The 22,521-nt window shown below is 37.8% G+C and overlaps 3 protein-coding genes across 15 annotated transcripts; 2 read left to right on the forward strand and 1 right to left on the reverse strand.

Moving 5' to 3' along the window:
- Positions 1-2,047: 2,047 nt before the first annotated feature.
- Positions 2,048-11,654, forward strand: LOC135582611 (U-box domain-containing protein 7-like). Of its 8 annotated transcripts, none has more exons than XM_065095945.1 (6): positions 2,048-2,495; positions 3,892-3,959; positions 4,477-4,662; positions 7,269-7,376; positions 9,339-10,540; positions 10,683-11,654. In XM_065095945.1, the coding sequence occupies exons 2-6, from the start codon at positions 3,903-3,905 to the stop codon at positions 11,452-11,454; spliced, it is 2,325 nt and encodes a 774-aa protein (XP_064952017.1). In that variant the 5' UTR covers positions 2,048-2,495; positions 3,892-3,902; the 3' UTR covers positions 11,455-11,654. The 8 variants fall into 8 exon arrangements, with proteins under 8 accessions (XP_064952017.1, XP_064952018.1, XP_064952019.1 ...); XM_065095942.1 differs by having other exon boundaries at positions 2,049-2,630; positions 3,881-3,959; XM_065095941.1 differs by having other exon boundaries at positions 2,049-2,615; positions 3,881-3,959.
- Positions 11,655-14,443: 2,789 nt separating this feature from the next.
- LOC103976356 (basic helix-loop-helix protein 79-like) lies at positions 14,444-17,326 on the forward strand. Of its 5 annotated transcripts, none has more exons than XM_009391551.3 (7): positions 14,446-15,930; positions 16,022-16,192; positions 16,268-16,402; positions 16,507-16,581; positions 16,662-16,784; positions 16,850-16,945; positions 17,053-17,326. In XM_009391551.3, exons 1-7 carry the CDS (start codon positions 15,655-15,657, stop codon positions 17,101-17,103), a joined length of 927 nt encoding a protein of 308 aa, XP_009389826.2. In that variant the 5' UTR covers positions 14,446-15,654; the 3' UTR covers positions 17,104-17,326. The 5 variants fall into 5 exon arrangements, with proteins under 5 accessions (XP_018677244.2, XP_009389826.2, XP_018677242.2 ...); XM_018821693.2 differs by having other exon boundaries at positions 14,448-15,535; positions 15,623-15,930; positions 16,850-17,326; XM_018821699.2 differs by having other exon boundaries at positions 14,444-15,930; positions 16,665-16,784; positions 16,850-17,326.
- A 261-nt stretch (positions 17,327-17,587) lies between these two features.
- On the reverse strand, positions 17,588-21,256 carry LOC103975930 (phosphopantetheine adenylyltransferase). 2 transcript variants are annotated; one of them, XM_009391071.3, is made up of 6 exons: positions 20,971-21,256; positions 20,692-20,763; positions 20,011-20,070; positions 18,235-18,329; positions 18,046-18,115; positions 17,588-17,925 (listed from the first exon to the last, which is right to left on the reverse strand). In XM_009391071.3, exons 1-6 carry the CDS (start codon positions 21,136-21,138, stop codon positions 17,803-17,805), a joined length of 588 nt encoding a protein of 195 aa, XP_009389346.2. In that variant the 5' UTR covers positions 21,139-21,256; the 3' UTR covers positions 17,588-17,802. The 2 variants fall into 2 exon arrangements, with proteins under 2 accessions (XP_009389346.2, XP_064952021.1); XM_065095949.1 differs by lacking the exon at positions 20,011-20,070.
- Positions 21,257-22,521: the final 1,265 nt, after the last annotated feature.

Genomic DNA, 22,521 nt, shown 5'->3' on the forward strand with positions numbered 1-22,521 from the left:
AACAACTAGCAGTGCAACTCATGGAATGACATGACAGTAAAAAATCACTTTGGTTTTGATGAAAATAATAAAAGATACAAATAATTATTAAAAAAAATTATTGAAGAAGTGAAATAGCTTCGTTCTCGACGGATCAACGAAGACTATTATGATAAGGAAAATGAGAATTGACCATGGAGCCTCTTTGGTCGTTAGTCGAAGACAAAGACTTTTTTTAGTGGTATTGGTCGCTGGTCGAATGCGAGCGAAACTTTGCTTTTCTCATTGCTCTAATACCAAAAATAATAGAAAATAAAAATAATTATTAAAAAAACTTTAAATACATTAAGTTATCCTTCTCCTATGTATATAGGAAGTATTTTCCTCGGGATTTTCCTCATGAGAGATTTCCTGAAAAATCTTATCTCTATCAAGTTTGTCTTCTTCGCTACCCACGATTTAACTCACTCATCGAGTAAATTGCATCGTGCATGAACCATCCCAAAATCCATCTTATAGAATTATAAATCATTTATAATATATAATCCTCGGGGAATGTATATTATAAAAAGAATCATCAAACTGACCACCAAGCCATCTACTCTTTAATTTATGTAACTCTCAAATCATCATGTCAGCCCAATCTCCAAAAGAAATACCATCGAATAATAACAAATAACATCATCATTCATGTACCATTATTATACACATACTTCATCGATGATATTTGGACGTTCGAGATACGCTTTCCAACAGTAAATAGATGTATTTTACTTATCAAGATGACTGATAATGAGAAATCATGTTGCACTGTCGATAGTTAATGAAGTGATATTTCACCCGATCATGATCATAAAATTTGTCTCCGACAAAGATATATATATACGTCTCATGTAACTATATATATATATATATATATATCGGTCTTTCCATGAGAAATCAAAGTGGTGGGCGGCACGCGTTCAGACTATTGTATCGGTCTTTCCATCCACATGCTCATATATAATATATAAACTCAATTCACTATGTGTTTTACGTCCAAATGAAGCAGTTGTCTACATCATGAATACAACACAGTATAAGTGTGAATTAAGAAAGCGGCCACTGTTCATATGTATGTCTGATAAGAATTAAACGACATCGTCTGACATGATCGTCAACTCTCTCAAATAAAATATCGAGAGACAAAGACTGCATGGTCTGTAGTCTTTGGCACTTGATAGGGTGGGGGTTTGACCTGATCCGTTTATTATGTTTTGTGGGTGGATCCCAACCAGGCACAACCAACAACTTCACCTTCAACATTCCTTTTCAGCTACATTAATTATTATCCGAGTTAGACATTAATTCGAAGTTAATAATAATAATAATTATTTTTTATTTTCATCACGAAAAAGTCAACGGCTAATTTGTCATCACCCGCTTCGCTTCCGAGCGATCCCAAAACCTGTAAAACTACGTCGAATATTTTTAGTTTACTTGGCTACCTATATATGCACGCATATACACATTATTCATTTATTTTACATTCCTCTTCTAGTTGTTTGTACGACTGTCGGAAGTCAATGCGACGAATTCACTCAACGATCTATTCTTGGTCATTCGAAACCAAAAGGGGAGCGAACTAAGAGCAGATCGTTCGTCAGTCAACCCTATCATTTGTTTCACGTAATCATCACCAATGCAAGATTCATAAGACGACAAATAGTGCAAATCACCGGTCTGTGGCATTCTAATTTTTCTTTTAGGTAGATATACTGATTTCTGCAGAATTATAATGAAACAAGCTTACCTCCAAAGAAGATTGACAAGAAGAAATGTTATTATTTATTATTATTTTGTTAACTTCTTTCTCTCGATCTTCTCGAAGATGCAATCGAAGTCAAAACGCAATCGAGCAGTTGGCTTATAAGCAAGTCGAATTTTGACCGCAGCAAATTTAGGGCCAAGTCAAAAGCGCAACAGTCAACACGCCTTTGCAGCCAGGCTCATTGGCCTACGTGGCTATTATCTATTTGATGCATAACGGTGTCCCGTGTTTTCTGTAAAGAGGGCGGTTTCTTTCCCTTTGCTATCCGGCTTCCGCTTTTCTGAAGGAAACCCACCGGATAGTTCTTGGACTTGGCTTCCACCTCCACAACTCCGCTGTTTGGTCCCTCGTTTCGTGGTGCTTCTGTCTGCTCTTCCTCCGATCTGCTTTGTAGTATCCTCTCTCTCCCTCTCTCTCTCTCTCAACATACAGCCAACTTCCCCTATCCCCTCTTTTCTTCCCTGTCTTTGTCCTCCGAAGCAATCCCCTCTTTCCTTCTTCGGCCTCCCGCTTCCTCCGTCTTTTCGGGAAACCACGTGACCTTCGGTCGAGTTTTTTGTTACCGTTTTCTCCTCGCCATCTCGAGACAGTTCATGGATACTGATCCAATCTCCAAAAGAAGCTCTTTGGAGCGCGGAGGCTGTTCGATCACGAAGGGGTAGCGAAACTCCGGCTCGAAAGACTGATTCAGCAAGTCTTAGTTCTGGTTGTGCTGCTTCTTTGCTAGGAATATTGATAGTAAAGATTCGATCTTTGTTTGATGGGATGGAGGAGATTTTGCGTTGCGCCACGTGAAGAAGTCTCGATCTTGTGAAGATCTTATTTGGTCCGATATCTTTTGGTGAATTTATATGTTATAAGAGTTCAGCATATTTAAAGTCCTATTTTATTTGGTTTCTTTTCTTTTGCCAGTTAAATATGGTATTTTTTGAAAATTATTCTCCCATGTAATTTGGTTAATGGTTTCTTGTCTTGCTATAAGTTTGCACGATGAAGAAAATGGTCACCTCTTGACTTGGGTTAATCCATTTGAGATGTGTAGCTGCTATTTTCTTCTCTTGTTAAAATTGGATATCAACCTTACTAAGGTAGCCAGGTTGTTCCCAAAGGGATTCATCTGGTTAGGTTTACGAGAGATATTAACTTGGGAAAATTACAAGCAAGAACATTAAAAGCTGGATTTATTTTTGCTTATATTTAAGGATGAAGACTCTGCTAGTATTACTGGATAGCATCAAGCAGCATAATAATAGCTAGTCACTCTTTGCATCATGAGGCGGATAGGGATGTAGACATGACCTCTGCTTTTTGGAACGACAAAGAGAGAAAGGAGTCTGTGTTTCTAGGAGTTACTGTTATTTGTTATACTATTAAATCTGGCTAACATGCTTGATATTGTTTTGTTGCCTGCTGGTGTCATACCTGCATTGGAAAATGAAAATTTCTTTCAAAAGCCTTGCTCTGCTTAAGTTCCTTTTCTCCCTTCTATCAGAAATCTTATTTTGAGTGGATTTTGAAATTATTTATTTATTTTTAAATATATCAACAATTGCTTGTGCAGTTTCCTTTTAGGTCAGCATTTTATTTTAAGCAATTATCCAATTGTAAGTGAAGGTATCAGTGCAAAAGGGAAAAGCTTGGACATATACTATTCTTTTTCCGATATTCACACATTTGTTAATTGGCGTGTGACATATTCAATTTCTTGATATGATGTTCCTAATTTCACTCTGATTTTTGAATTTAAATTTTGATTAATCTGGGCTGCTCTACTTTTTGAGGAATCAAGTTGCCATACTTTTTTATTGTGCTTCGTAACGAGAAATTCAATTAAATGGAGATTTATTTATTTATTATTTGAGGTTGTTCTGTTTCTTCTCAGCTTTAGTTATTTATTTCTTGTAAGAAACTATCATAAATAATGGCTGGATGATGTGCATGCTACTGAATTATGTTTACTTATCTTAAGATTCTTTGTCATCCTTCAGAATCAATGTTCCAAGTATTGCTTGGTGTCTAATGGATTACAAATAAGCCTATTTGATATTACTTGACATGAAGGGGCTTATCATTTATTAATTTCTTTTATAGATTGATATCAGGTTCTTATTGGATGGGGAGTGATGTTACTCAAACTGTGAAAAAGCTACAAGATCATTGTGATGTCAAGGTATACAATTTCACCTTGTTGTAAACCTGGATATTAAGCTCCCTTATACTATTAAGTAGCAGTCTTGTCCTCTGAATGCTCGGCAATTCCCTGGATTAACTTTATTGAGCGTACATGCTGTGTGAACTTTAACATTGGAATATGTTAGTGTTACCTTTGACAAGCACTTAATTTGAATTATCAGAATCATTTCTATAAGCTGATGTGATGACATTTTGTCGTAATCAATATGCATTGTATTGCAGATATATTGGAGTCTCTGTTGGAGTGGTATAATAAAAATATAATGAAATGGTAGATTAGGTAATTATTTGCCACTTGTGACAGTTTATGGCTCTCAACAAGACTTAAGCAATCCTAATCTTATTGAAATTTTGTTAAGGAAATTTGCAGTCGATAGGATGTTGTCTGCTCTCATGCTGTTTTCTCTACTTAGAGAACCCAGAATATCTGAAATACTAAATCCTGTAATTTGTACTTTTTTGTATTCATATATTAGTCTTCTATTTTTATCCAGGCCAACAGTTCAATATGTTTGGAGCTTACGAAGATATTGAACAGGATCAGTCTGATTCTACCTGCAATAGAATCATCTCGACCAGGAAGTACTTGTGGGATAGCGGAGCTATGCTCTTTAAACAATTCAATTGACAAAGCAAAGCTACTTCTTCAGCACTGTGCTGAATCCAGCAAGCTTTATTTGGTACTTCTAGAGTTTTGCTGATTTTCTATGGGGAACTTACTTCTTACAAACTTTGGATTATGGTTCTAAGACTAGTTATCTCAAATTTTCTTTTAGAACCCACACAGGAAACTTTTGAAGTATGTTATGCACTTTACAACGTGAAACTAATTCCTCGGTATAATTAGTGATATAAGCATAAACATAATGCCATGCTTCATCCTATCAACTTGAGACTCATGAAGCATGAATCGTTACAGAGAATATGAACAGGGTTGAATTTTGATATATCTTATCTGTGTCATTGTATTTCCATGACAAAAAATTGGTTTCTGTTTTGTTGGTAGAAAATACATGGTTTTAACCGGATTCCGATGTAATAACTACCAGTTGCATGAAATCCCAAATGTGTTCTATGAGAACAAGTTTGTATTTGTGACAAAATCCTTGAGTTGTTTGTAAGTCTAAATTAGCATTTTATTTATAAGAAGAACGAAGATAAAAATACATCATGAAAACTAGAGACAAGGATATAATATGAGTAATTTCATCTGTATGCTCCTTATGGTGTAGAGCAGTGTGCATATTTATCTAGCTTCTTTGCCGGTTGCAGTGTTAGGGATAAATCAAGGTTGATGTAGTTGCTTGGCATGTAGAACATCATGCTAGAATCGGAAGAAGTTGCAAATTTTGTTTCATACTATGTTAATTAAACGCAGTAGGTTCCATGAACAGTAGTTTATTTATTTGTTTATATTAAGCTTTTGAGATTCGGTTATGCTGTTTAAATATTCTTGTTCTACTTTAATTCTTCTTTTTGGTTCTAATTTTGGTGCCTTGTACATTCTTAATATTTTCTTGTACCTCGTTCACGAAGCTTGGACATAGCAAACTTTCCACCATTTAAGGGGAAAAAACACAATTTCTATAGTATGCCATCAATATTATAAATTATAAAGTTGAGGTTTTTTATTATTAATTGATCAGCATTTAAGAGGTTATTTTCCCAAGTGTCCAAAACAAGTATCCCAAAATTGTGTAAAATTTCCATTTATATATCATAATCGAGTACCCACTTTGTAGATGGTGCACCTTCAGTTTGCCTACTTGAAAGACCAAAAGTGATGCCGAGCCCACGTAAGTTTGGTTCCATCTAACCTGTTACTGTTTTGTCATCCATTGTTCTAGGTGAAAGATAACTATGCCATCACAGTATACTGATGGTTTGTGGGAAAAAAGGTAACTGACACTTGAATTAGAAAAGGATCTTGCTTTACCTAATTTGTACATTTCTCCATTCTAAGTACTCATTTTCCCATAGAAGTGCCTGCATATAACTAGGGCTTATCTTTTTTTTACCAAGGACTAACGAGTAACGACAGTGGGGAAAGATGACTTGTTGGATGGAACCACATTCAGGTAGATTGAGTGTCACTTTTGGTCTTTTAAGTGGGTAAACTAAAATTCAACCTCTCTCAGGTGGGTAATCCATAAGTTTTCCTATCTTGATAAAAGGATACTTGAATAAACAATTGTATCTGAGGTCTACTCATTAGTGGCTATGTCGATGTTGACAAAAACATCATTTTGGAAGGATCCTTGTACCATAGAATTGCAGCTACTAAAGTAGTTGACTCGATCAAGTTAATCAAGTGGTATGATATCACTTTTCCAATTTTGTCCAATTTCTGATAAATAAGTTATTATCAAGCAGAATGCAGCCATCTGACTTGGAATATGTCTATTTGGTCATGTGAATAAATAGTGGTTCATCTATGCCACTATTTTTTTACTTTTGGCAGCAGAATTAGAATAATTTCTCTTTTAATTTTATAGAAATGACTGATTTTGTCTTCAACAAAAATACTGTATCATTTAGGAACCTTTTTTTTTTTTTCAGTTTTATTGATAAAGCACATGTAGGAGTAATCATATTATTTAACATGGCTTGAGAAATTTTGACTTGGAAATGAGAATTTAAGATATTTTAACTTGTTGAATTTGCCTAACGAAAATAGGTGTCTTTATTTTTTGTTATCTAAGATGTGTATAACCTTACCAAAGGCAACAAACCACATATTAGCCCAAGATGCTGATCTCATATGAGATGGAAAAGAAGCCTTGAACCGAGATGCACCTAATTTCACAGACACTTGAAGGGAGAAGAGGAATCAATGAACATATAGCTGAACACAACCAGTTGGGAGCAATACTATCAGGGTTGTACATAAAAGAAACAAAATTTCCCTTCTTTTTCCCCAAAAGAAAGTAAACTATATTACTTCAAAAGATGGTTACAACCCGTACCAATTCTATCAAAATCCAGCTGTGAGCCAAAACCATCCAGCCAATGACCGTCCTAGATTTTCCCTTTTGTTTGAGGCTGTTTATGCCACTGATCTACAAGTAGATGTAGATTTATGTGATGATAGATATTCTAACTAGAACTTATTATTGGTGCTATTCTTAGCTTTATATTGACATTCATTTTATTATTCTATAGCTCTATTAACTGTAATTTTACACTCATATTTGTGCCTCATAACTTTTCCATTGGTTTAATTTGTCCGTCCATTAAAAAAAAGAGCTACTTGCTTCTTTGTTTTTTAATTTCTGTAAATTCGCAGGCAATAACAGGAGAAGCAACTTTATCCAGATGTGAAAGGATCAAGGTCTCATTAATTAATAGTTTATGTCAAATTCAAGATATGGTCCCGCCACTTTTAGCGTGTAAGGTTCGTCAGGCTTGCAGTTTAACTCCTTAGGCCTTTCATTTTATTACAATGAAATTATGCTGGTGGTCTATTTTATATTGAACTATTTTGAATAAACATTGCCATGTCGAGCAAGAGTTTGTCCTGGAGTTTTCATAAGATTATAGGGTTGACTGCTAAGAAGTTTTAAAAATTTGAAGTCCTTAGTCAAAGTCATGACACATCTGCAAGCTCTGACATGACCAGACCTATCTATTTTTATCTTTTCCTAGTAGACGTTTTTAAACTATTATATAGAGATTAAGAATTCTAACCTTTTAACAATCACCATTTTGGGGTTTCTAAGCTTTGTTCTGCAGAATAGTAACCTAAGATAAGAATGAATGAGTCGACTCATCATCTTTGTGAACCATGGGTTCAACAACAGTACAAAATGTGCATTTGAAGGAAGTGCAGGTTCTGTGCATGCTACTTTATAACAACTTTTGCTAACAGGATACTGTTTTCTAGGGTGAGAAGGACCTCATACATAAACAAGGTCTGAAACCTGCATTACTTATTATGCTTTGTTGTGCCTTCTAGACTATCTAACACTGTGTCATACTTGTTGAGTCTTAAAACATTTGCTTTTGAATACTTACCGAAGCTTAATCATGTACATTTGGACTGTTGAGGTAATTAATCTGCTTCTTGTACAAAATAGACTGGTGTTTGTTGATTTTCACCATCTCTTATAATAATGATTTGTAGATTAAAACTGGTTAACATCTTTGCATTATTTGATATCAAATAAAATAATCATTTTTTATTTGACTGCACTAGGTGTGTTTTCTAAACGAGACTTAGATTTTGATTCTGGAATCTCATTTGTCTTACTTTGAGTGTCAGTATTTGTAGTATTAAGAATAATTCTGATTGAAATGTCTTACACCCAAATCTAAAAAGGAATTGCAAAAGCTAATAGTTTGAGGATTAGAAAATGTGAATTATTATTTTGAGTGGCTATGAGAGTTTCTGATTTCATGTGGTAGCATCCAACATGCTAGAAGATATAAGTAGTTTTGTGTCCTTTCCACCATTACATGGTTTCAAGAAACCATCGGATGTGATGCTTTGCCTTTTGCCATTCTTCTTAAGATAGGCAAATCAGCCATAAAAAAATATATTTAATGTTTTCCATCTCACTATGTATTGTAAAACTAAGATCTGGTGTTTTACTGATCTAAACTGAAGTTAAATTTTTGTATAAGGTGTTTGATCAGTAGAAACAGATGCCAAGGATGAAACTGAGCTGAGGAGGAACAGGATTAGACAATACAAGTAGAAATTCTAGTCAAAACTTTCATAAAAGATTGCTTGATTTGGAGAATGACAAACTATCATAGTGCATAGAAATAAATCATGGTTCTCAAATGATGTGAACTCATCTAAAGGGTCTTCTGGATAAGCAAATTCTTTTTGGTTATTGGCTTAACTGCCTTTCACTAAGAAGCATATTCTTTTTCACTTATTATTCTAATTTTAAATGCAGAAAACTGATACTTCAGAGGAAGGATGCTAAATATTATGTAGGAAGGTGCTTTTTATTAATCAAAGTAGATAAGTCATGGTGCTCGGCACTTGTTTATTACTAGGAACTATTTTCTCTTTTGTTAATCAAAGTAGATAAGTGACTGAATTTCTAACATCTGCGTTGGTTAACCAGACCGTTTAGTTTAGAGAAGGATAAGATGGCAGTAGACCATTTGACATAGCATTATGTATCTTTAGCACATTGAATTGTATTCCGTTGCTTCTTTGACTCAGTATCAACCTTACACGGTATATTAGTATCTTGCAGGCTATATCTTGCTCAGAACTTTGTCTTTTTATGACTTCTGGGAAGAATTTTCTTCTTTATTTGCTTATAACCATGATTAGCATCAGTTCAGCTAGTTTTGAAAAATCTGTGAGTGTGCTGATAGCTTTATATCACCAATATAGATTGCTGAAGTTCTAGACTACCTCAGAGTCACAAAGTTTAAAGTGGATTCTCCAGAACAGGAGGCTGGCAGAGCTTTGCTAGATCTGCTTCGTCGGACAGACTCCAGCGAAGATGTAGAGTTTAAGGCTTTTCATATTGCTGCTTCAAGGTTAAAGCTGACATCTTCTAAGGCCATTTTAATAGAGAGAAGATCCTTGAATAAACTACTAGATAAATTGAATGGATCTGATAAAAAAAAGGAGAAGATCCTGTATTATTTTATGTACCTCCTGAAGAAGCATGGTAAGAATGTCAGGCAGGATGGTAGTGAGTTTAAGGAGAATGGCAAAGCAGGTAGTGAGAGTATTATAATAGATATAAACCGTGCCAGAAGTACTAGTAGTTCTTCAAACAATGATGAGCCAAGTATTCGAGGTGAGGCTCCAATTGATATATGTCAAGCTGCTGTACCTCCTGAGGAATTTTGTTGTCCTATTTCATCCAGATTGATGTATGATCCTGTAGTTATAGCCTCTGGACAAACATATGAAAGAAAGTACATAGAAAAATGGTTTGATGAGGGACATGATACATGTCCAAAGACTCGAAGAAAGCTGGTAAACCTTGCTGTGGTTCCAAATTCTTGCATGAAGGATCTTATTGCCAACTGGTGCAGGAGACGTGGCATCAGTGCTCCGGAACCATGCTCTGATTGCAGTCCTGCAGATTTTTGCGGCTGGGAACCTTCACATAGCTACTCCATATCAAGTTTGAAAAATGTTTCTGCAGCTCTTTTAGATGGAAGTGTCGGGCATTATTATCTTCAAAATGATCACAGCAATGTATCAGTTCTCTCATCTGATGCTAGCTACTGTTCAGATTCATCCCAAATTAGTGGCATCAAGAGCACACAGGATAACCAGACTCATTTGTTTTCGTGGAGTGATGATTATCAACAGTATCAGTCATTCTCCAATTTCAATCATGAAATGTTTCTGAGATTCTTTTATAGACTCTTGGAACTTCCAATTGATGTCCAAGACAAAGCAGTAAAAAAAGTGAAATTCCTTCTGGAAAGCGACGAGGAGATTTGTTGTGCTATGCTCTCTAATGGTTTTGCAGAAGCACTAATTAGCTTTCTGAAGAATGCACGTGAAGATGTCAATGAACGAGCACTTAGAGCTGGAAATCAGCTATTTCTTGCTTTCCTGAATGAGAACTGGTGATTTCCTTTCTGTTGTACTCATTCTCATTTATCTTAAAAGTTTGTCTCCTGTTTTTGTTGTCAGGGTTCCATATTCTACATTTTGTCCTGTTTTGTTTTAATATACGGTATTACTGAAGTCATTTTCATGCTTGCCCAGGGTTAAAATCTCGTCCTTGACTGAGGATGCATTGCAGTTATTGGTATCTTTTCTTGATTCTGATATCAGGATGGAAGTTTTACTGCTGATGCAGAAACTGGCTCAGAATCCAAGCTGTAGATCCAGCATTATGGCACCTGGTGTTGTGGCTCCAATTATAAAATCTTTAGATTCAGAAGACACCGGGTTGCTTGAACTATCTCTGAAAATTCTTCTTGATTTATCAGCTGATGAGGATGTAAAATCTTTTATTCTATCCTCTGGATGCATAACAACTCTCGCTTCGTTTCTGACGGATGGAAGACTAGCACATCTTTGCTTAAAGATCATCCAGAACATAAGTCGCCATGAAGAGGGTGCAACTACAGTAGTCAAAGCCAAAGCCTGTCTTGCTGCGATTGTAGAACTGCTTGATACTGGCAGCAAAGAAGAACAAGAGCATGCAGTGGATATCCTCTATGCCATATGTTCTAAGAGTTACGAAAATTGTCTGCTGGTCATGGACGAGGGGGTGATTCCAGCTCTTGTTGATATTAATGTTAATGGGAATGTCAAGGGCCAGGAGATTGCTACAAGGCTGCTCCATCTTCTGAGAGACGTCAGGCGTAGCGATCGTTTTGTCAATTCATATATCAAGCCTGAATCCATACCTGAACCAACAGTGAACGTTGTCCAACATTCTGCGGACAGAGTGCCGCCTTCTAGATCTCTTGGTGTACTTGGGAAGAAACTAAGATTCTTCTCAAAATCAGGGTCCTCGACTCCTTGTTAATAAGCTCATGGCAGGACTGTTCTTATACATATAGTCATTTAGCTTAAGTAGTGAATAAATTTTCTGTAAAGCTGATGCAATTTTGGAGGAACATTTGGGTGGGATGCTCTTCTCGTCCACATTTCTCTTTGTTCATTCTTGAATGTATAGACAAAATAGATGTGGTGTTTGGAAATATGTCTCTTTTCGTTCTTTTGGTACCAGTTTTGTCAATCTTGCCTTTTGACTTGACAAAGAACTCATCCCGTATCGAAGAGACGAATGATTCATCTTCATCAGAACCGGATTTCCAAGGCATCCAATCATCTTATCTCTTGCCTGTTCTCTTTGCTCCACTCTAGTGACTTCATTGAAGCTATTTTGAGCAAGAATAGCATGCATGAGAAAATGGCTGTTTCCAGTAAATCTGTGTGGAGATTGTCCAAGAACAACTCAATCTGTCGTCTTCTTACCATCGTCTTCTTCCACTTTCCCTTCAAGAGTCTTATCAAGTCAGTACAAAACATAAGCTTGTTTCTTCATACCCTTCTTCCCCCCTAGCAAAGTCTCAGTCACCACCACTCCGTTCTTTTCCTCCGATTTCCTCTCTTGCACATGCTCGACTCTCTCGTTCAGTCCTTGGACACTGCATCTATCTAGTTCAGCGCAGCTGTCACCTTCCTCGACTGGGGAAAACCCCACCACAAATCATTTCATGCCAACTCATGTGATCGATCCAACCTCCTTCGGTAACCATCTTCTTCTCTTCAGCAGAAAACTCCCATGTTCTTTTCATGCACTTGCTTTCCAGTTGTGAGAGACTTCCAGAAAAGAAGGTGTCGGATAACACCCTCTCAGATGAGGTTTCGATGTCGACCGCTTACTTTACTCCACCCGTCAACAACGATGCATTTGTTTCCTAGAGAGAGAGAGAGAGAGAGAGAGAGAGAGAGAGATTAATCACACTCATGCTACTACACGAAATGGATCCAGAAAGAGCATTCTTGTCTGTAAGGAATCAATAGAGCTAAGTGCTCGTCTCAGAGCATTTGTGATAACCGAAAGTTTCCTCTGCATCATACTGTTAAGCTGGTCGTATGCTTCTGTCATACTCACGGAGAGGATGCTATGAACAGATCCTTTAATCTTTCAGTCGCTCTCCACATTTCAGAGAGATCAACTCGTGAAAAGCTGCGTGATGTGGTTATCTCTCAGTATCAGCAGGATGGCCTCCATGTCCGCAAAGGTGCGGGGACAAAGTCACATGGAAAGTGGGTAGACGAGGACTTCGCCACAACCCGATGATCTCTGGCCTGCTTTACCATTCTTATCTCCTGGAAAAAAATGGGGCCAAGTACAATCGACTGGCGCCACATATCTCCTCTTGTCCATCATTCATTCTCATGCTAATTCAACTGCCAGCCAAAAGGATTCATGAGAAGAAGAGATGGTTGCGCACTCAACCCTATTCTGAGAGGATGAAACCCCGCTTTCTCTACTACTAAATCCTGTGTCATAGTACGTCAGACGGCACGAATGATTTGAGTGCCAACGGAACCTCCTCGGAGCCCATCATGTCATTAGTTGTCATCCGAACGATCACAGTTTAGTTGATATTTCTGATACTTCCTTCTTTTCGTGTCACTCGATGAATCTAATAATCGTTTCTGTTATCTTTCTCTCGTTTGCGTCTTTCATGGCGTCAAAGCAATGAATCAGACTAAGCAAGACAGGATTAAACGTCGAGTTTAGTCCTATCTAGTCTCTCTCTCTCTCTCTCTGAGCAGCTGTGTGTGGTTCATCTCATACGGCCGCACACCAACTAGCTGGAATGAGGCAAGTTGAGCGCAGTATGGAGGAAACGAGTGCTATGTGGCTCGATCCAATACCTCATAAACTAGTGTAGCTCAACCCTCCTAGAGAGTGAAATATCTGTGTTTGTGCTGGGATCTTCCTGGACACGAAAACCAATCATGCTCCACGGTACACTCCATTACAGATTAGGCAACAGTAAGGTTACTGATGCGTCGCTGACTCCGTGGTCCTTGATGATCTAACCTAATCTGGCTTTTCTCATCACTGCTCCCATCGATTTTGGATCCAACAGTGTCTGGGATCTCATGCTGGATTCTTCGATTAATCGTTTCCATGGGATTTACCCTTTAATTTCCAACATCTCTGAAGGTTGCCAATGCCGGCGTGGTTGGAAACTTCACATCACAGTTAGAATCATAGCAAAATAAGCGCTCATGGTTAGTAGTGTCACTCACAACAAAGAACACGCCAGCCTTGTGTGTCACTCAAATCTTCCTTGTCTCCTGCACCTACTTTGTGTCATTCCTGATTGATCATCTCTCGGATGCCAGTGCACTGCATCTGTTCCTTTGATAAGTTTGAATTGTAGTGATGAAAAGTACTTATGAAATGACTGAGTACAATGTCTTATTTATACATGTGGGAAGGGAGAATTTTCCTTAACTATCTTACGAGATTTTCTTATGCGAAGTATTTATTTGCTATCATGCTCCTATAAGATTGAGCTCATGTCAAGGATATCAATCTTGAACCGATGTAACGAAAATAATTTATAGGCGAGAGGCTTCATGAGTGAGTCTACTAGTTGATCGGTTATTGTACGTGAGAAATATGTAGTTGATGTCTGATAACTTGATCTTGTACGAAGTGGAAGTCGAAGGCAATATGTTACATGCGTGAATGAAAAATCGGATTGGCACATAGGTAGGTAGCTTTAATATTGTCACAATATATTATAGGAGGTACGATAGAGTTGACGTTGAGTTCCTTAAGTAGATTTGTGACCCAATTGATCTTAGAAGCAGCACTTACGATGGTACGGTATTCGACTTCAGTTGTAGATCGTGCGACTGTTTTTTATTTCTTAGAACTCCAATTAATTGGATTAGCTCTAAAGAAAATAATATACCACAACGTGAATGTTCTATCATAAAAGTTCTCTGCCCAATCAGAATTAACAAAGGCATAAAGATGAAGCGGGGTGTATTTGCGGATGTTCTATCATCGAAGGCACTACTGTCTTAAGAGTAAGGTTTATCCTTCCTTCCTCACTGACCGCTGCTCCATCCTCCGACAACTTCAACTTCGGAGTTGCTGTCAAAGCCACCATCCGGCTCAGGTGTAGCGCCACCAACAACTAACCTTTTAAGCCATAGCTCCAACGATGAAGCCATTAGACAACCTCCAAAGTCCTCGAGCTCTACCATTGTCACACCAGCTCCAATGAGCAATGACGCCACCCCTCTTCGCTTGTCAAGAGATGCTGCTATCCTTTCGTGAATAAGACCTAGCCATTCAAAGAGACGTTGTTGAAATCTTGGGTTGCAACCTGTTGCCAACACCTTTTATAGATCAGAGCTCCGAGCGTGTCGTCGCAACAGAAGCCTAGAAGTTGGATGACGTTCACATCATAGTAGAAGCCGAGATGCCGGATGATGTTCACATGGTGAATTCGACTAATGGTGGCCACTTCATTCACGAAGACCTGGCTATTGCCTTTGATCTTCTCCAACACCTTGGTAGTCACCAGAAGTCCATTTGGGAGCTTCCCCTTTGCCTAGACTAGGCAACTTTCACTGTGGGTTCTTGTCGTCTGGACGAGGCGACGTCTACTGCCACCTCCTCCCTCATTACTCTTCCTGCAGCAGAGGAGCTCTGCAGTGACGCTCTCATTGGTCGCTTTCGTGCAGCCTTTAAGGAAAAAAGTGGCAAGCGCGACCTGCACACAACCAACTGATCTCCTATTTGACTATGATTTACTAGGCTACATCGATAGGTCTGATACCATGATAAGTTGAATTGTAGTGATGAAAAGTACTGACGAAATGGTTGAATACAATGTCTTATTTATACATATGGGAAAGGAGAATTTTTCTCAATTATCCTACGAGATTTACTCGTACAATTGAGGAAATCTTTATCTGCTATCATTCCTTTCTGCTTATTATAGCCGAAGAAGATGATGGATGGCCAGGGGAGATGTACAGAGGAGACAAATAAGAGGTCCTACTTAACATTCTGGTTGTGGTGATACTGATCATTTCGATTCCTCTGATGATGTCGAGCGGTGAGAATGGTAGAAGTTAACAACGTTAGGCCATTGTGATAAATGCCATGCCCATCTCTGTGTTAAGGTCTCTCTCGTCACCTGTAGACCTGTCGAAGATCCATAGATAAGAGAAGACCATGCAGTGCCCAACAGCTCCTCCTTCCTCTAATAAGCTCTCCGCCGGTTCGCAGCATCAGCAACAGCAGCAACCACCACCGTCGGCTCACGACTTCACCAAAACTATCGTTCTGGCGTCGACGCCGTTTGGTATGGTTCCTGATGGGTGGACTGGTGTTGCTGATGGTGCCCAAATCCAGTACCCTGTTTTCGGTGCTGCTAACGTTGGACAGGCAAACGCCAGTGCCAATTCTTTCGAGAATAGCACGGAGAAGAGAAAAGCTCCTAAATCCAAGGTAAACATTGATCTCTTTTAGCTTCTGCCGATGGATATAACAGTAATGCGTTGTTGGGCACGACTCACGATGAGCTGATTCGTCTTTCTAGCAGCAGGAAAGTCGCAGAAGTGGCGCAGAGGAAGAAGGAACAGCCAGAGGAGGTGCAACATCCAAGAATAAGAAGAAAGCGTCAGGATCAGACGCTACGAAGGAGACCGATTACATCCATGTAAGAGCTCGCCGGGGAGAAGCCACCGATAGCCATAGCTTAGCCGAAAGAGTACGTCACTTCCAAGTAGCCATGATTTCTTCTTGTGTCTCTCTGTCTCTCTCGGTTGACGGATCGATGGTGTAGGTGAGGAGGGAGAGGATCAGCGAAAGGATGAAGTACTTGCAGGAGTTGGTGCCTGGATGCAGTAAGATCATGGGGAAAGCCAGCACGCTTGATGAGATCATAAACTATGTGCAGTCTCTCCAAAGACAAGTCGAGGTTCTACTAAATCCCTTCATCCTTTGTAGATCTTCCGATGACATTAACTCTTTTAACGGACAGAATGAGGAATTGCTTCTGTTTTCTTTGATTGCTGCCGATAGTTCCTGTCTATGAAGCTCGCTGCTGCAGAGCCCAGAATGCACCTCAGTAGTAGCAACTTCTTCGACAGAGAAGAGGTAAGTTCTCTCTAATTATTATGCCGCTGCGCGCGTCCCTCACTCACTCTACCAAGCGATGGAATGTGTCGTTACTGCAGCAGTTAAATGCACCCTGCAATTCCAGTAGTGTTCCGGTAATGGGGGTGACATCAGATCAACTCAAGCACTCCGGCCTTCAGTTGGCCTCCCTGCAGCAGGATGCCTTGGCTTCATGCCTCGATGTAATGGATTCTAGACCATGTTCTTATGTTCTGCAATGCATACATGTATTGACGTGATGTTTCAGGTTCACGGATGGTCTACTTGGGACGCCGGTTTGCACGGCTTCCATGATGGGGAAATCCACCGAGGGAGTCATCTTTGTCCTGGCAATCATTGCAAGGTAAATAATAATACTTCGATCGCTGTTTGCAACCAGGCAGAAACAGCACCTTTTGCTTTGTGGGAAGTCTCTTACCCCACAATCTAAAGATGGAGATGCGATTACAGTTGGGTTTGATGTTCTCGGATGTTGGAGGTACCAATTGCCGAGGTCAGTGACTTAACGCAGAGGATGGGTTGGAGACTGGTGCTGGTAACAAGATCTTTGTGCACTGCGTTAAACATCGTCTTGAATCTCCCTACTCCTGTATTGTCCCTACTGTTTTATCGTTGAGGAGTACTGGGAATGCTCGTCTCCTAAGGATCCATTGGAATTCTCTTAAACAAGAGAAGATATATATATATATATATATATGTGTGTGTACAACATTTCTTTTTATCATTATTATCTTAAGTTGTTCCGAAAATGAGTTTATTTAAAAAAAAACTAAAATATAATTTCATTATATTAAATGATGCACATGACACTTATATGTGAATTCGAATATGAGACCTGTTACTTATATTATAATGTACTAATCATTCTAGATATGAGACATAAGAATAAACTTATGCTGGAGCAATAAATATTAAAAAAATAGAGAGAGAGAGAGAGAGAGAGAGAGAGAGAGAGAGAGAGAGTCTGCAATAATCTGGAGGAGAGTCCAAATCAAGAATTTATCATTTTTTATTTTTTTGAAAAAAAAACTTTGACACATCAAGAACAGATAACAAAATTAAAACAAATGAAAGGTAGGATTATAGTTATAGCAGCTGTGGCTGTGAGAAAAAGTAAGGTTGTGGCAGAATTTTTGGAAAATTGTACATATGTGGTTGTGTAGAGGTTTTGTTATACATATGTAGCACACTCAGAATGTACTATAGTTGTCCATGTTGCTGTTGCTGATCTCTGATGGTTTGTTCCACCTCAATTTTCCGAAGGGTTGAAGAACTTATCTTGGTTCCTGTTGATTCCTCTGGCAATAAATCCACCACTTCAATCTGCGTTCACGATACGATGAAAATCAGGTGACAGATCCTCTACAACATCAAACTTATCATTTATGGTTGACTTGTGAGGAAATAACAGTAGGTAGTGCTAGATTTTAAGTGCTCACATACCTGTAATTGTGATAAGCCTCTCTCAGTCCTCTTCCTGTTAACAGCAATGCCTCCCGGCAATGTTTCCTTGCTGTTGGACAAACAAAGTTTAAGATGTGGTTTCTCATGATTGAATTTGGCACTTTTTTGAGCACGACTTTGAATTTTCTTAAAGTTAAATCAATATAAATTAGAAGATAGGTATGAGACCTCACAACAATAGCATCCAAATCTTTATCTATAATTGACGGACCATATGGATCTGTGATCGGCTCAACTTGCACCATCAGCTCCGGCTTAATTGACTGAAGAATGTTCAGTAACCGGAAAAAAAAAGAGAAAATAATTATAACATATGAATCAGCAATGGTGCAGAATCAATTAAGTTAACATTTTTCAGATAAATGAGCAAAGTTTCATGAATTCTTATTACAAGTTGTGTTTTCACAGAAAAAAAAAAGAATAAAATTGTGTGATCAAAGCCTCTGGATATTGTTGTGTAAACATCATATTCTAACTTCTCACTGAAGGACCCAATGATCACAATTTTCTTCATGATGCTGCCGGTCATCACTGTCAGAAAACCAGAGGAAGCCCCAGAAGAAAATTCATTTCAGATAGGTTCAAATGCACACTAGGAAAAATGAAGAAAGACAAACATAAATAAAATAATAAGGAGATGAAACAGGAAAGCCTTTTTCAAAAGTGAGATCAAATTAAACAGGACAAGAAAGACATCAGAAGATGTTCTATAAAGAAGAAACACCAGAAGAAAATGAGAACTGAAAGAAAAACATTAGAAGAGGTTCTATAAAGAAGACTTGAAGAAAGTCCAATCAGCATGCAAAAGAATATATCAAAGCATCCATCTCCTCACCCATTGTTTTTATGCTTGCGAAAATCCTATAGTTTCTGTCTGACCAAACAGACAAACATAATGTGTACTATTTGAGCACTCCATCCAATATCTATAGACAGAGGCATGCCGGGCATTTCAGCACTACAAAGATAAAAACAGTTATAACATCTAGAGTTGAACTCAATACAAGAATGAGAGAGATGCTGCAAGGTCAAGTTAAAAAGACAAAAAAGAAGTGAAATGGGCTAGAAGTGTATGATACAAAGAATATTCTCAATAAAATACTTGGAAGAATTCAAAGGACTGTTTTTCAAAGACTCATCGCCTTAAACAGGAAAGTTTGTAAGAGAAAAAAAGTGAAACTTAAACAATCGCTATGAGTGGTCCTGGCATACGTGAATCCTGAAGAATCACTAAGAGCAATCCCGGCCATGCCTGGGTTATTACTAAAGCCTTGGCTCTAAACTGATTATTCTGGCCTACAAAGGAGAAAAGAATTTTCCTACGATATCATACTTTATCTTCAGTAAGGTACTTCGCATAACAAATAATGGAAGACAGATAAAAAGCAATTTACAACAGCGGACCAATTCACCATATATGTAACTCGGAACAGGATTTATGCAGTATCAATCAGATGTGTCCTATCAGTAGATCAGAAATTGCAATTATTTAACTGCACATAACTTTTGGATTGGCCAATATGAGGCTCTAATTTATGTTAGATTTGACCAGATCCATCATCTCCAAGAATCATCACTAGTCACTTTACCTGATTGCATAACTACTGACATAAACTTACAAACCAGCATAAACTAAGAATCTTCAGGAACCAGCTCGAAGGACCTGCTGCACTTACAAATAATCACTACAAAAATTGTTTCCTTGAACTACAATTGATAAGAGAAAGAAGCTATATTCAATAGAAATGAGCTCTCTATATAAAATGACATTACAAAATTACAACAATGCGAAAGTGAAATGTGAATTCAGATAAATTTGTGCAGCTCATAAATTATGGTTCCTTGACTACTAAAATGTAAACTAGATCAGGGCCATAATGAGTGGAAACTAACAAGATTCATTCAGCAATGAAGGATGCTGTGATGCAACTATCAAAAGATTACCTTAATGAAGTCCTTCACACTTTGCATGCGCTTTTCAGGTGGTTCTATTAGGAAAGCATACTACAATTTCATGGAGCAAGGAACAAGATTTTAGATATTAAAGACCAATAGCAAAAGAAAACTATTTGTGGAACTGTATCTGCTAAAATGGATCAAACAACAATGATATACAGAACCAAAATGAAGATATTATTCTGCACAAAAACTTGTAGCAACAGAAAACAGTAGAATAATCGATAAGAGACTCCAAGGCCATGACTGACAATGAAAATCTCCCCAAAGTGACTGACCTGATGCTAAATTTTGGTAACACTGCAGTGCAACGAACTACATCTAAGCCTAAAATTATAACTACGTTCAAGCAAAGGAATGCACATGGTTTTACTTAGCGTCAGCGGCTAAAAATAAGAATACTGTTCCACTGATCTAAACGGGGAGTCCTATCGAAGACAATTAATTAAATGGAAGACTCTCACTTGATAGCTTGCCAAATGACAAACCAAAATGGCTGGCATAAGAATACATTAATAGAGTATGAACGAGAATGTTTGTTTCAGATTTGTTGTTGCACAGTAAGTTTTTCCTCTTCGATTATTGATAAAGAAACTAAATTGTGAATAATGCCAAGAGTAACAGCAACAAGGGAGACGAGAAATACGAAGAAGAGAGAGGAGGAGGAACCTCTTTCTTGCTCAACATAGGTCCATTGCAAACCCCTACGACGATCCGCTCCCTCGCAAGCTCCGCGGACGCCTACAAGCGAGCAAGAAAATTAAAGGAAACAAAATCTCGAGCCTTTGAGAAAAGCGCTATATGCAAACCGATCACAAGGTAGACAAGATGCGTACCGAACCCTGTAACAGCTATTACGGATAAAAAAAAAAACAGAAACAAAGAACAGTGATCGGAGAGAGAGAGAGAGAGAGAGAGAGAGAGAGAGAGAGGGGAAAGAGATGGGACCTTGAGAAACAAGTGATGGCCTTGGTGCAGTCTGTCAAAGGTGCCTCCGATCACAACAGCCGCGTACGAATTCGAAGGAGAGGGATTGGGATTTACCGATGACATGCAGTACGATCCGTCTCCCTCCCTCGCCGCCGAGGGAGGAGAGGCCGCCTTCAGATCATCCATCCAAAGGACAAAGAGATGCTTGCAAGAGAGAGAGAGAATAGAGGCGGAGGAGTACGAGAGTAGAACAGAGGAGGCGACGAGCAGAGTCGAAAAGAAAGGTAGGTGGCAACTATCTTAAGCTGACGAAATGGTGTAGGATATATATATATATATATATATATATATATATATATATATATATATATATATATATATATATATATATATATATATAAGGACGAATCATTGGAAAAAACTTATTTTTTGAGTTTTTTTGTCAGAAGCTTCTTTCATGGGTGAATTCGTTAAAAAAAACTCCTGCTTTTTCAAATTTCTCGTCAAGTGTCCGTACTTCAAAAAATGTGTGAAAACAATATATTTTTTAAAATAATTATTTTACCTCGATGTGGATTGCTCCATCAGCCTAGCTTAACCTATTGGTCATCGTTTTCGTTATCATTCATACTAGAATCCAATAGTCTATGATGAAGATGCTTGTTCTAAACCTATAGAAAGTGGCCTTGCACCAACCCACCTTGTATGAGGGTTGTATTGAAAGAGGTGGTCTCGTGCATGATGGAGAGGGGGGACCGGTCGTCTCACAAGGGTTGCAACAAAAGGGGCAACCTCGATAGAGGGAGGTGGTCAACTCTCACATGAGGGCTACAAGTGAAGGGGGGTGATTCTACATGACAAAAGAGGCTACGGGCAACGATATATCCAACTAAAGAAGAGATAAAATGATCTTTTCATATATTATGAGTACTATTTTGAAAATTTTCACAGTTTGAGTGAAAAATTTTGAAAAGTAAGTTTTTTTTTAGTTTATCCTTTTAAAATTTTCAAATAATATATTTTTTTACCTAATATCTAAAATATTCTTTTTCTTATGTCTTAGACCATGGGGTGAATAATGTTTTTACGTGTTTTCAATAATATTAGAAAAATATTATAATGTAGTATAAAAATATTATAACATAATATTTTTATTTTTAGTAATATAAAAAAAATTATATAATATAAAAATATTATAACATAGTATTTTTGTGCTATGTTATAATATTTTTTGATATTATTAAAAAATATTATAATATAGTATAAAAATATTTTAATTGGATTGGTTCATCTTACTGTTATGAACAAAATTATAAATACGATGTTCGATGCAATGTTTATTTTGTTCATGTTTTGCATAACATGTAGGGCTTATAATAAGTTTGGTAACCTCATTTTAATTGGCTTTTATGGTCATTTTAAGTTTGTAAACGTAGGTTGCGTGCAATCATCATGCATATGTAAAATTATCCAAAAATAGACCATCTAAATAGTTATTTTGAGGGTTTTTTTAAGTTTTATAGAGTGGTACAGACTATCAACCAACATAGCATCTAGGAGTTACCCATA

The sequence above is a fragment of the Musa acuminata genome, chromosome BXJ2-2, assembly GCF_036884655.1.
Source record: "Musa acuminata AAA Group cultivar baxijiao chromosome BXJ2-2, Cavendish_Baxijiao_AAA, whole genome shotgun sequence".
NCBI lineage: Eukaryota > Viridiplantae > Streptophyta > Magnoliopsida > Zingiberales > Musaceae > Musa > Musa acuminata.